This window comes from Enhydra lutris, unplaced genomic scaffold, assembly GCF_002288905.1.
Source record: "Enhydra lutris kenyoni isolate GAN:26980312 unplaced genomic scaffold, ASM228890v2 scaffoldscaffold31, whole genome shotgun sequence".
NCBI lineage: Eukaryota > Metazoa > Chordata > Mammalia > Carnivora > Mustelidae > Enhydra > Enhydra lutris.
Window position 1 is genome coordinate 19,208,842 of NW_019154115.1, and position 13,693 is coordinate 19,222,534.

The following is a 13,693-nucleotide window of genomic DNA, read 5'->3' on the forward strand; positions in this document are numbered from 1 at the left end:
CAAAATTCTGAATAAGATTCACAAACATCCAACAAGTCTTGCTTCTCAATGGCTTTGATCATGTCTTTATTCAAAATTAGCTGTCCAAAATTACTTGACTTTTATGAATAAACGTTAAGTTTTTAGGCAGCAGGCTTCTCTGCAGTGGGTTTCTTTTCTGCAGGCTTCTTATCAGCTGCTGGTTTCTTGGTAGCTGCAGCCTTTTTCCCCACCACAGGTTTCTTCTGCTTCTTCACACTAACAGCCTTTTTTCCTTTCTTCCCTACCACAGGCTTCTTGCCTGGAACTCCCTTCTCATCTGATTTGGCTTCTAAGGCTGCCGCCGCCTTATCCATCCGGAGTTTGTGCTGCAACAAATTAACACAAAAACCTAAGAATCCTATCTTTCAAAAAAAGTTAATCTATCATCAAAAACCAAACTCTCACTCACATTCTTGGCCTGGCGAAGAATGGTGTTCCGGCGCATGGTCTTTGCATAGGGGTTTAGCTTCAACATGATTCTCAAGTTCTTCAGTGGATTCTTCTTCAGGACCCTGCGATGAATCTTCTTGCTGTTAAAAATGAACATTAGTATCTTATTCACATTACCCACATTTCTGAAATAGCCAACAATATGCATATGAGGCTTTAGCAACAGAAGGTATCACAACTTTACCGTGGTGCTCGGAGGGCTCTTTGGATCTCTGGACTTTTCAAGATTCTGCTAAGGTCTGTATTAAGCATCTTATGCATGGGAAGGCTGAAAAGAAAAAAATGCTGAACAGTAAGATGCTTAATTCCTATTTCTCAGAATTCCCTCAGAATTTCCATTACACTACCGCTGTTCAGAGTATCTCACCATTTCACAATACTGAATCTGAACATAAAGGTCACATTATTTAGAAAACATGCAAACCAATTCTGAATGTAAATATTCACAGCACGAACATCTGTGTTCAACATAATGAACACAAAGAACACTCACTTGTAGTTACTCTTGAGGGAGGCAGCCTTACGCCAAGTGCCATAAAGATCGTCCAACTTGCGGAAAGCACTTTCAGTCCAAATGCAGAAACGTCCCACATGCCCACCAGGAGCAAGTTTCAAAATGTTCAGTTTGCTTACATTAAGTAAAGTAATTCCTTTTGAAGGGAAAACAGAGTTAGGGAGCCTGTATTTTAAATACAAGAAATACAAATCATGTTTATGACTTATGTGTTACATAAGGTACCTGAAAATTATGTCACTAATTAGGCAGTTTCAACCATCACTGGAGTACTTATTCAGCTGAGTATCAGAAGTTCCACAAAATCATGTGTTTCAGAAACACGGACCATAAAGTGGAATCTCATCATAATAAAAGCTGAGGAAGCTTGCATCATATGGGCAATTGAAATAAGCAGTACAATTACCAGGAATGTTTCTGAAGGCCTTGATGATACCATTGTCTTCATTGTAGATGATGCAGGGTCCCCTGCGCTGGATACGACGGCGGTTTCTCATTTTGCCCTTGCCAGCTCTCATTCGCTGAGAGGCATAGACCTAAAAAGTGAGAACATTTAGTTTTTAGATTAAGATACAAACCCTGCAATTGAACTTCAAAGTTAAACTGCACTTTACAGATGATGAAAAGGAGCCACAACTAACTGCCCAACATTAACACACAGCAGCAAATGGCAATCAAGATTCAAAACCCAAATTATAAGGTTTTAGAGTCCTTTTCTCCTATCCACTGAAGTTACATTGTCCTCCAGACACCTTCTGAAATTTAAAAATCTGATAGCAGATTTGTGTCAAGGACCACCAAAATAGAAATTTGTTCATTAAGCCTACCTTTTTGATATCATTCCAGGCTTTAAGTTTTTTAAGAAGCAAAACAGCCTCCTTGGTCTTCTTGTAGCCTTCAACTTTATCTTCAACCACCAAAGGAAGTTCAGGAACTTCCTCAATACGATGACCTGACAATGCCAAGTAACACCAAGAAATATCTGATTACCCCGAACGTTTTGAAAAAAAATCAACAAACATTTCATATACTCCACGAAAGCAAAATAGCGTACAATATGCCAAATCAGAATTTCCACAAATATCATGTGTTTCAGAAACACGGACCAATTAAGTGGAATCTAATCAGTTTGGCCATTTAAAACAGAATATGGACATGATGAAGTCTGAGTGGAAAAGTTTTCTAATACATGAAATCACTACATTCCATTTAGTTCACCAGTTATTACACAGTATTCACCGATGACTTACTATAGATTGAAGTAGTCAGAACTATTATTTAATATAGGGATTCTGGGATGAATAGAATCCATACAATTATTAGCATGAATAAAATGGGTTAGGTGGAGAGAGAGAAAAGTAACAGTATTTTGTACGATTTCTAGAATACAAAATATCCAAACCTTTAGACATGACCAGTGCGGGTAAGGCCGAGGCAGCCAGGGCAGAGCAGATGGCATATCGCTTCTGTGTGGTGTTCACTCTGCGATGCCAACGGCGCCAGGTTTTGGTGGGTGCAAACATGCGGCCCCCACGACACATCTATTTTCGCAGTTAAGAATCACATTTCGTAGGAATTTAAGGGTTAGAAGACTTATGTCTTGCTCAGTAAGAATTTTCGTCACCCTTCTGAACCAGCTTACTGACAGCAGGCAACTGTCGCTGAGAACAGAGTAAGACGCAAATTACGACATCATTGCAAGCAGAACTTCCTCACACTAAGCCTCTATCTGCCCAGGGCAAGGTTTAACTTGAACACTATTAGTATGCTGAAAAAAATTTCAAAAACTGCTCATATGAATTAACCAGGTCATGTCTGATAAATTCCACAACAGCTGACCAATCCAGAGTGAAACAAAGGATACATTTCCAAAGGCACCCTGGCCGGAGCGGTGAGTCCCACCGCCTCGAACTCTGGGAATTCGAGCCACAGCTCTGCCAGTACCCCAAGACTCAGCACTGGTTTGATGACCTGAAATTGGGAAAAAATACAAGTCTTAGCTACTCAACCATACCAATCTAGGACTATCATGCATGATAGCAACAGCATCAGAACATCCAGGAAAATCATGTTGATTCAGAAACACGGACCAATGGAGTGGAATTTCATCACTGCTGTTAAGCAGGTCTTAAAACATCAACCCTTAAAAAATCCATACCTGCTAATTCACTGACAGCATATGGCTGTCTGTTGTTTTTGCGCAAGTTGGTGTGAACAAAGTTCACAATATCCGGTCGAATGGGAGCCTTGAACACAGCAGGCAAAGTAACATTTTTGCCAGATGATTCCCCCTTTTCTGAGTACACAGATATCAATGGGCGAGCACACGCCTGGGAAAAAGAAAAAGATGTTTATGTTGACAGACGATGTCAGAGACACTATTCTCCCCTATCAACAATACCTTTAAAGACTGAATTACAGAAGAGATTTGTATTTGGGCTGGTACACAACACGCAGAGCTGAAACCAAGGCTGTTGCTAACACATCAGGTTTATTAACTTCAATAAATTTTTACACTTACAGGACATTTAGAACCTCAAAATCTACCACAAAATTTACCATTCATCTTTCAACCCAGACTGTACAAAATGATCAAAAGCATACTGGAAGGTTTGCAAAAATGCTATTTAATGCCACCATCTGAATATTTACCATGTGTCAACAAATCTAGTCTACCACAGCTCTACTTAAAATTTATGCCCCTGGCCCCCTTCATTGCCAACACATCACAAGAAACTTACCAGCAAAAATAACTGGTCGTATTACTTTTTCTCAATCTTTCCAAAGATGTACCACCTTAAAATAAACCTACTTAAGTTCTGAGGATGGCTTATGTGATCTGCTGAACCTCATCTCCCATAATCTTTTCCAGACATCACTGTTCCTACACTCAGGGCCATAACAGCCCTTCTGCCTCAGAAGTAGTGGTCTTCATCCTAAAAAGGCTCAGCATGCCTCCTCACACTCCTTCAGGCCACCTTTTGGAAAGTTTCTCTGATCACTTTAAGGCCCAACTACTGCCTCCACTCCCATTCCCCATGTTCCCAACAATCATGACCAACAAGTATTTAGGTGTTATTCTGTTCAAATTATGATCCAAACTTCACAAGTGTTTTTTGTCCCTTTTTTTCACTGAACTCTCCATGGCACAAAACACTACACATTATTTGTGGAATGCAGTACATGTGACAGTCGTACTATGAACTAAAAATTCAAAGATTTATGGTGCACCAAACGGAACAATTTTTAAAGTAAGAGGGTCGGGAAGCTTTTGTAGAGGCTATTCTTAGATGAACACAGACAAGAATTAAGAAGTGGATATGCAAGTCTTTCAAAAAATCTCGAAACACAGCAATAGTCCTTACTGAACCACCCGTGAAAATTCAAGGCCCCAAATTGATTTTCACTCCGATTTAGCGTTAGGCCCCAAGAACTTCCGAACTGTCAATAGAACCCATGCCTTCTACGATCCACGGAAAGCTAAAATCCCAAAGGTTCCTCTGCACCTGAGAGCGATCTGGAATCGCCCTGTGCTGGGACGCCCACGTTGCCTCTAAAATGGCTGCCATAAAGCCGCCCTAGTCAACTCCGAGCCACAAACAAGATGCCTTTGACCTTCGTCTCCTTTTCCTCGCTTTCTCTTCTGAAGACTTTATGCCCCAAGCCCCCAACCCATTCCCGCCGGGACCCGAGAGCAGGGAAGAGCCCACCAGAGAGAGCTTCCACTCACCATCTCGGGGAGAGGAGAGAGCCACGCTCCTCTCAACCCGGCGGCTCCTATAGGAAAAGGAAGTACCTACCACTTCCGCTCCATATGTAAGCTTCCACTCGTCCGCCAACACGCCCCGCCTCAGAACCAATCCAGAGACACAAAATATCATTCTTCCACTCTATAAAAATAAAAAAATAGAGCATTATTTCTTTATATGTATCAAATTACGGTATCTACTGACTTTCAAAGCCAAGAAAAGCGCTTAGAAACAAGGGACTCCTTTTCGCGGAATAATCCGTAAGGAGGCGTGGCAACTCTCGCGAGAAGAGGTTTCCTTTCCCTTTCGACCACTGCAACTTATTTTAACTTTTTCTTTAGGGAATGGAAAACTGCGGGGACGGAAAAGACCCCTGTGTCCTCTAGAACAAAAGATTAACTTTGTGGACAAACGGGGCCTGGCGGGCGTGGGTGGGGTGTAAACGTAGTCCCGGCGAGAGGGTCATGACCCCGGACGTCAGCGGTCGGCGCGCAGTTCAGTTTGGCGGTCTCGCATTTGCAGTCGAAGTGGGGCGTGATGTGGTCCCGAATAAACCGAGCGGCGGAGGAGTTTTACTCTCGTCTCTTGCAGTGAGTTGTAGCCCGTGATGTTGCCTAGGGTGCGAGGGCAGCACTTCTCCCGCTGCATGTTTTTCGGTCTCCGCCCCCAGCCCCTTGCCCCTGCTTTGGGAAGAAGCGCCTTGTCAGTTCTCGGGGGCGCCTAGTCAGTTCTCGGGGGCGCCTAAGTTACTAAGGCAGCTTTCCTGGGGTCTGGGAATTGGGGAAGGTCGGTTATCTGCTCCGTTGTGGGGTTGGCCCTGTGGGGGCTTGCTTGTAGTCTCCTATAGAAGAAAACAACTCTACGTTATCAGTCGGGGTGGGAGGTGACAAGTTTTTCAAGAGGCGCTTTATTCATGCGGGTAGTGCACGGAATTTAGGATATGCTGACGACACCTCTCAGGAGATGGAAAAATAGATGTCGGCCTCCTTCATCTGTTTAAAGCCTTTCCGGAGTGTAACGTAGTGTTTATTCAGAATAACTGTTCGTGCTGCCGCTGTAATAATAACGTAATAGTGTGTTGGTTTTTTGTTTTTTGTTTTTTTTTTAAGCACCTTTATTTCACTGTGCTTTAAGAGTATTCTTAGGGGCGCCTGGGTGGCTCAGTGGGTGAAAGCCTCTGCCTTCCGCCCAGGTCATGATCCCGGGGTCCCCGCATGGAGCCCCGCATCAGGCTCTCTGCTCAGCGGGGAGCCTGCTTCCTCCTTTCTCTGCCTGCCTCTCTGTCTACTTGTGATCTGTGTCTGTCAAATAAATAAAATCTTAAAAAAAAAAAAGAGTATTCTTAAAGTGAATTGCTAGTACAAAAGGGGATTCCATCTAGTTCTGCATCCAACTTTAAAATCTAATCCAGCAGGTCTCAAATTTGAGTTTGCATCAATCACCTGGAGGGTTGTCCAAACCCAAGATTGCTGGACTCCATCTCCAGACTTTCTGATTTAGTAAATCTGGGTGGGGCCAAAGAATTCTGACAAATTCCAGGTGAAACCTCTTGCTGGCCTCACACCACATTTGAGAACCACTGATGTAATCTAAGCCTTTATTTTCTAAATGCCATAATTTTTCATTATTTATTTTTATTGCTTTTTTTTTAAAGTTATTTTTATTAACATACAATGTATAATTTGTTTCAGCGGTATAGGTCTGTGATTCATCAGTCTTACACAATTCACAGCACTCACCATAGCACATACCCTCCCCAGTGTCCATCCCCCAGCCTCCCCATCTCTATTTTGTCATTCTTTTTTTTTTTAATTTTATTTTTTATAAACATATAATATATTTTTATCCCCAGGGGTACAGGTCTGTGAATCGCCAGGTTTACAGACTTCACAGCACTCACCATAGCACATACCCTCCCCAATGTCCATAACCCCACCCCCCCCACCCCCCTCCCCCCATCAACCCTCAGTTTGTTTTGTGAGATTAAGAGTCACTTATGGTTTGTCTCCCTCCCAATCCCATCTTGTTTCATTTACTCTTCTCCTACCCCCTTAACCCCCCCATGTTGCATCTCCTCTCCCTCATATCAGGGAGATCATATGATAGTTGTCTTTCTCTGATTGACTTATTTCGCTAAGCATGATACCCTCTAGTTCCATCCACGTCGTCGCAAATGGCAAGATTTCATTTCTTTTGATGGCTGCATAGTATTCCATTGTGTATATATACCACATCTTCTTTATCCATTCGTCTGTTGATGGACATCTAGGTTCTTTCCATAGTTTGGCTATTATAGACATTGCTGCTATAAACATTTGGGTGCACGTGCCCCTTCGGATCACTACGTTTGTATCTTTAGGGTAAATACCCAGCAGTGCAATTGCTGGGTCATAGGGTAGTTCTATTTTCAACATTTTGAGGAACCTCCATGCTCTTTTCCAGAGTGGTTGCACCAGCTTGCATTCCCACCAACAGTGTAGGAGGTTCCCCTTTCTCCGCATCCTCGCCAGCATCTGTCATTTCCTGACTTGTTAATTTTAGCCATTCTGACTGGTGTGAGGTGGTATCTCATTGTGGTTTTGATTTGTATTTCCCTGATGCTGAGTGATATGGAGCACTTATTCATGTGTCTGTTGGCCATCTGGATGTCTTCTTTGCAGAAATGTCTGTTCATGTCTTCTGCCCACTTCTTGATTGGATTATTTGTTCTTTGGGTGTTGAGTTTGCTAAGTTCTTTATAGATTTTTTTCCTTTCCTACAAAAGTAGTGTGCCTGGGTGGCTCAGTCCCTTAAGCATCTGCCTTTGGCTCAGGTCACCATCCCAGGGTCCTGGGATCCAGCCCCTCAGGGCAGCCTGCCTCTGCCTCTCCCTCTCCTGCCTGCCACTCCTCCCTGCTTGTGCGCACGTGCTCTCTCTCTCTCTCTCTCTCACTGTCAAATAAATAAAATCTTTTAAAAAAAAGTAGTAATGCTTGCCAATTTTTTGAACATTATAGACTGAGCACTAGGTTCTTCAATAATGTCTTGGATGGCTTTTAGTGTGAAACCCTATAGCTCTAGTTCATTGTTTTTAACTGTTGTGTAATATTTCATTCTATGCCTGTCTTATGTTTATTTAACCAGTTCCCCATTGATACAGTTTTATTTGGACCCTTTATAGCTCCGAGTTGTTTCATGAAGCTTAGTCTTTTTCTCTACTTGTAAGCATAAAAGTCTCTTTTACTTCTCTTGAATCTTTCACAATGCCTTCATATCCAGCTCCCTACTGGAAATTTCCATGAGACCTCTATCTGCGAAACCGAATTCATCTTTTCCCAACAACAACACTCTGCTTCTGAATCCCTTCTCTGAACTAGAGTTCCAAATCCAAGGTTCTCACTTGTCTTTTCGAGCCCCCCGACCCCCTCCCCTGCCCCATTCCATCTAATCAGTCACCTCTTGCACTTGTCTCCCCTCTATCTCTACTGCTTTTTTGTTCAGGCCATTGTCACTTACTCACAGCTATTTTTCTGGCCTCCAAGGTCATGCCCTCCATCTCATGATCAGAAAGGTATTTCCCATTTAAAACATTTTAGTGGGGTATCTGGGTGGCTCAGTCAGTTAAGTGTCTGCCTTCGGCTCAGATCCTGATCTCGGGGTCCTGGCATCAAGCCCCATGTAGGGCTCCCTGCTGCTTCTCTCTCTGCCTCTGCCCCTCTCACCTGCTCATGCTCACTCTCATGCTGTCTCTCTCTCTCTCTCAAATAAAATCTTTAAAATAAAATCTTTTAGTGAGCTCCTCTTGGCTTTCAGGATGAATTTCTACTAGTATAGCAACATGTCTTCCATTGTGCCAACACAGCACCCTCCACTCACCTCTGTTGGAGTGCCCATCACCTTGTATTCTAGCTGTTGGCTCTTTGGGCTTCAGTCAAGACTAGGAACCAGGGACTATGTTTTTGTTGTATATCCTGGACTCCTATAAAGAGCGCCTGACTATAACATACATGATTGTTGAATAATTGATTGAATGACATCCCTCAGTTATACACAAAGGACAGATATCTTTAAAAATAAATCACTGTCTTGTCCAAAATGGCAAAAGTGAATCATTCACAGGCCTAGCTCTCCTGTTTTTATTTCAGTAAGTCAGAGTAGATCAAATAACAAACGGTATCCTGAAACAATTCCATTGGGCTTCTTTAGGTCTTTAAAGATTGTGTCTCTTTCAGAGTGTAGATCAGGCTGATGTGCATTTTGGTATGTTTAATGGTTTATTGTTCAGATGCTTTGGGATGACTGTTTTAGAACTTTCTTGAATGAAATGATAATTATTAATTATATCTGAGAGTTTTGTGCTTATCAAATTAGTATACTAAGTTTTTAGTGACAGCTCATAAAAATAGAGGAGGATAGATGTTTCTATTTTAACCATAGAAATCTAGGGCTGGGAACCTTAAATAACTTTTCTGTGGTTACCCACTGATTCAGTGCAGATCAAAATCCAGTGATTTTTACTTACCTTGAGTTACATGCTAAATTACATTTCAATAGTAACTGATGATGTGTTTTATAAGATAAGAGAGTACAGGTAGGTAACCTGATTTCCTTCTGCGTCTGAGAAGCCACTGTGCCCAGTTGTGGGCAGCAGTCTATTAATTTCTGCCACATCTCTTTTTTTCTCATACTCTTTTTTTTTTTTTAAGATTTTATTTATTTATTTGTCAGAGAGAGAGAGAGAGAGAGAGAGAGCACAAGCAGGGGCAGTGGGGGCAGAGGGAGAAGTAGACTCCTCGCTGAGCAGAGCCCGATGTGGGACTCAATCCCAGGACCCTGAGATCATGACCAGATCCAAAGGCAGCTTAACCGACTGAGCCACCCAGGAGTCCCTTCTCATATTCTTTTCCTGCTTTTTTCCCTCTTCCCAACCATGCCTTAGGGCTGCCATGACTACTTTGCATTTTGCTTTTCTCACATGTTATGCAAAGGTAAAGTGATGACTACTGAATTTAAATGTCAGAATACTGTAGCTCTGTTTTTCATATGTAGTTCTTCATTTCAGGGAGTTTTATGAAGAAAAGAAAGGAGTTCATAAAGATCCATTTATCTATGAGGTATGAACAATTTATTTCGTTTTTAAACACAACTCAGTAATCCTAACATTCTGCTTCTTTAAAAGTTGGGTTCATTGAAGTTAATTTAGAGTAAATCCCACCCTTTTAGAGTACAGTTCTATGAGTTTTTACAAATGCATTCAGTCATATAACCAGCCCTATGACCAACATCTAGAACATTTCTGCCACCTCCAAAAATATCATGTACCTTTATAATCAGCCCTCTGTTTCTGTCCTTTTCCAGGATGTCATATAAATAAAATCACGCAGTATGTAATCTTTAGGCTTCTATCAAGGAATGTAGTACATTTGAGATTTATCTATGTTTTGTGTGGATCAGTAGTTCATTCCCTTTTATTGTTGGATAGTATCCCATTATATGGATGTGTGATGCATATCTACTTACCAGCTGGTGGACACACGAATTGTTTTCAGTTTTTCATAGTTACGAATAAAGCTGCTATAAATATTCCTGGATTTATTAAGCATCTAATATATGCCAAGTGTTTCATAGCGAAAGTCCCCGTAAGGTTTAATCTATAAAATAACTAGTGAACTAAAAGTAATTACATGCTAAAAGACAAATAAGCTGTAGAGAAATAGTCATATAAGATAAAGGTTAATATCATATATATAAAATACATAAAAAATTCTTAAAAGTCAAAAATGACAACTGTAATAGAAGAATAGACAAAAGACATAAATAAATAAATAAGCCCAGAAAGAAAATTACAAGTAGAGTTATTTCTTACTGTTGGACTTTTCACTAACCAAACGCAGGAATTAAGTATATCTAGGTAAATGTATTAATCCTTCCTCATTGGAATTCTTGCTTAATACATATATTAGTTTCCTAGGGCTACTGTAACCACAAATTGGTATGCTTAAAACATCAGAAATTTATTCTGTTGCTATTCTGGAGACTAGGACTCTGAAATGGAGGTGGCAGGAGGGCCACGCTGCTATTGAAGGCTCTAGGAAAGGATCCTTCCTCGGCTCTTCCTAGTTTCTGGTGGTTTCCTACAATCCTTAGAGTTTCTTGCTGTGTAGACACATCACTCTATTTCTGCCGCTGTTACTAGATTGCATTCTATGTGTGTCTATGTCCGTAAATCTTTCCCTCCTTATAAGTACATCAGTCATTGGAAGTAGCCCCCCGCCACAATCCAAGTTAATCCTTAACTTGATTACATTTGCCAGGACCCTTTTTCTAACGGTCACATTCAGAGGAACCAGGGGTTAGGACTTCACCGTATCTTTTGGGGACATATTCAATCCACAACAGTACTTGAAACTCAAGAACCTAGTAGATTAGAACAGTACAGCATCCTTTGCTTTCTGAACTTGGTATCTAAATGCTTTAAGATCCAAACTGAGAAATGAAACAGATCCAAGTAATGAGAGTTACTTGTCAATGATAAGCCTTTGAGAGACTGCTCACCTTCATTAATAATAGAATAAATTTGAAAAAAGCAGTAACAAGAAAGACACTATTTTTTGCTGTGAGATGGTGAAAATAAACAGTGAAAATACTCTGTGTTGCCGTAAGTGATGGGAATGCAAATATATGGGGGCAGCATATTTGCAAGGCAATTTGGCAAAGTTGGTGTGATTCTAAGTATTTATCTTAAGAAAGCAATTCAAGGATGTCTGTTATTGTTTATTGCAGCAGGTAACTTAAAAATACCCAAATGTTGAACAAAATGAGATTAGTTATATGATGGTAGAGCCAAAGAACACTTAATAGATGGAAAGAAGTGTATGATACAGATGTCATATTTTTATTAAGCAAAATCTTATCTAGATATCTTAATACTTAATACATTTCTACTTAAGGGGATTTATTTATGCGTCTGGGAAAAGATCTGACAAAATAGGTGTGAACCATGCTAGTGACTAGTGATTATCCTGGCTAATCGAATTATATGTGTATTTTTAAAAAATGACTTAGCTTTGTATTTTCAGACTTTTCTGCAATAAACTTGTTTGCAATTGGAGTGAAAAAATATACAGTTCCTAGAGATTGATAAAAGTCCTAAGTTCCATAGTACAATCAGAAGAAAAGATCATATTTATAAACTGCTAATGACATGGTACAATATAGTAAATACAGTATGAGTCACGAAAGAATAAGTCTGTGTGATCCTAATCAAAAGAAAGCTCTACAATCGGGATGCACTTTAGGGAGGCCTTGAAGCATGTGTAGAGGTGAATAGAGCCAGGTTTGTCTAAACATGAAAAAACACGGCAAAGAATAAATGCAATCTTCTCTTTAGAACATTATGTCTTGTTCAAATTCTCATTCTCGGCCGCTTGCATAAAACTAGTCTTTAAGTGTTTAAAGATTCGTACTAATAGGTATATGTGTATATGTAACGTTGCTTGACATTATCTATATTTAATAGGCTGATATTCAAGTGCAGTTGATCAGCAAAGGCCAACCAAATCCTTTGAAAAATATTCTAAATGAAAATGACCTAGTATTCATCATGGAGAAATTGGTAAGTAGTGCTTGGGCTTTGCACTTGTTTAATTCTTTTTTTTCTTTTTTATTTAAAATTTTATTTTTAAGTAATCTCTATCCTCAATGTGGGGCTCGACCCAGAGATTAAGAGTCGCATGCTCCACCAACTGAGCCAGCCAGGCACTCCTGTGTTTAATTCCTAGTAGCCAAATTCAGTTTGCAAATGATCTCAATTGTGCACTTTTTTTTTATCAGCATACTAGGAAAGTGGATTCTAATTCTTTCAGAAGTAGATACAGTGGTGTCCAATAGAAATATAATGAGAACTGTATAGGTAATTTAAAATTTTATAGTAGCCTGATTTTAAAAAAAAAGTGAAATTAATTATACAATAAAATTGACTTTTTTCTTTTGTTGTCCACTTCTTTGAATCTTGGCACATGTATAGACTCTGGTAATCACCATCACAATCAGGGCACAGAACAGTTCCATCACCCCAAACAGCTCCATCATGCTATCCCTTGAAAATGCCCTGGCAACCATTGATCTCTTCTCCCTTGGTGTAGTTTTATCTTTTTAAGAAAGTCGTGAATGGACTCACACAGTGTGTAACCTTTCGAGTCTGGCTTCTTTCACTCTGCATAATAAATACCTTTGAGATTCATCCAAGTTGTATGCATATCAGTGGTTCATTTCTTGTAGTTGCTGAGTAGATTCTGTGGTATGGATGGACCATCATTTATTTATCTAGTCACCCTCTGAATGACGTTTGGGCTTTTTTCTGTCTCCAATGATCATGAATAGAGCTGCTATAATCATTTTTGTACACATTTTTTTGCATAAACATGTTTTTTCTTTATGGCAAATACCGAGGCGTGGGGTTGTCTGCAATTAGGTTTAATAATGCTTTTTATTTAGTCTCATAAATGTGATAATACCATTTCAAAGCACAGTTAATGTAAAAATATTAATGAGATATTTTACGTTTTTTTCCCCTATGCTGCATCTTCAAAATCTGGTGCGTATTTACACTTAACATTTTCATTTGGTCTGGTCCCATTTCCAGTACTCAGGAGCTGCGTGTGGCCAGTGACTGTCGTATTGAACAGCACAGCATAAGTAGCTATGACTCATGAAGTTCTACATGAATTTTTGTTTGTGAAATGTAACAGAAAACGTCTTATCTTTTGCATCACTTTATAATTCCAGCTTGAAACCTTTGTGTTTTAATTATGGTGTTTTGGCAGAGTAATTATAATGATTTTTATTGAGTGGTGATAATGCCGTCAGGTTACACGGTTGCTTTGGGGCCAGAACCCATTCCTTTGACTACATTGTTTCCTGAAGTAGATTGGAACAGACTCTAATAGGGGAAAGTGGAGGTGCTTTTAGAAGGAACTCT

The 13,693-nt window shown here is 40.2% G+C and overlaps 2 protein-coding genes across 2 annotated transcripts in view; one reads left to right on the plus strand and one right to left on the minus strand.

Annotated features, from left to right (window-relative positions):
• Nucleotides 1-38: 38 nt before the first annotated feature.
• Nucleotides 39-4,946, minus strand: LOC111153186 (ribosomal protein L4). Its single transcript, XM_022512042.1, has 10 exons — nucleotides 4,716-4,946; nucleotides 3,144-3,315; nucleotides 2,850-2,956; nucleotides 2,388-2,526; nucleotides 1,813-1,937; nucleotides 1,392-1,521; nucleotides 965-1,121; nucleotides 656-739; nucleotides 431-551; nucleotides 39-347 (listed from the first exon to the last, which is right to left on the minus strand). Exons 1-10 carry the CDS (start codon nucleotides 4,716-4,718, stop codon nucleotides 123-125), a joined length of 1,263 nt encoding a protein of 420 aa, XP_022367750.1. The 5' UTR covers nucleotides 4,719-4,946; the 3' UTR covers nucleotides 39-122.
• A 224-nt stretch (nucleotides 4,947-5,170) lies between these two features.
• Nucleotides 5,171-13,693, plus strand: part of LOC111153349 (zwilch kinetochore protein) — a 39,194-nt gene continuing 30,671 nt past the window's right edge. The window contains exons 1-3 of the mRNA XM_022512332.1: nucleotides 5,171-5,324; nucleotides 9,776-9,827; nucleotides 12,233-12,328. Coding sequence (XP_022368040.1) covers nucleotides 5,272-5,324; nucleotides 9,776-9,827; nucleotides 12,233-12,328 — 201 coding nt within the window. The 5' untranslated portion in view covers nucleotides 5,171-5,271. The remainder of the gene's footprint in view (nucleotides 5,325-9,775; nucleotides 9,828-12,232; nucleotides 12,329-13,693) is intronic.

What these genes read in the sequence shown, in the direction of transcription:
- LOC111153186 (XM_022512042.1), bottom strand. An exon ending in CGCACTGGTCATGTCTAAAG is followed by an intron (nt 1,938 to 2,387) that starts GTTTGGATATTT and finishes TGGCATTGTCAG; the next exon opens with GTCATCGTATTGAGGAAGTT. An exon ending in TCCCTCAAGAGTAACTACAA is followed by an intron (nt 740 to 964) that starts GTGAGTGTTCTT and finishes TTTTCTTTTCAG; the next exon opens with CCTTCCCATGCATAAGATGC.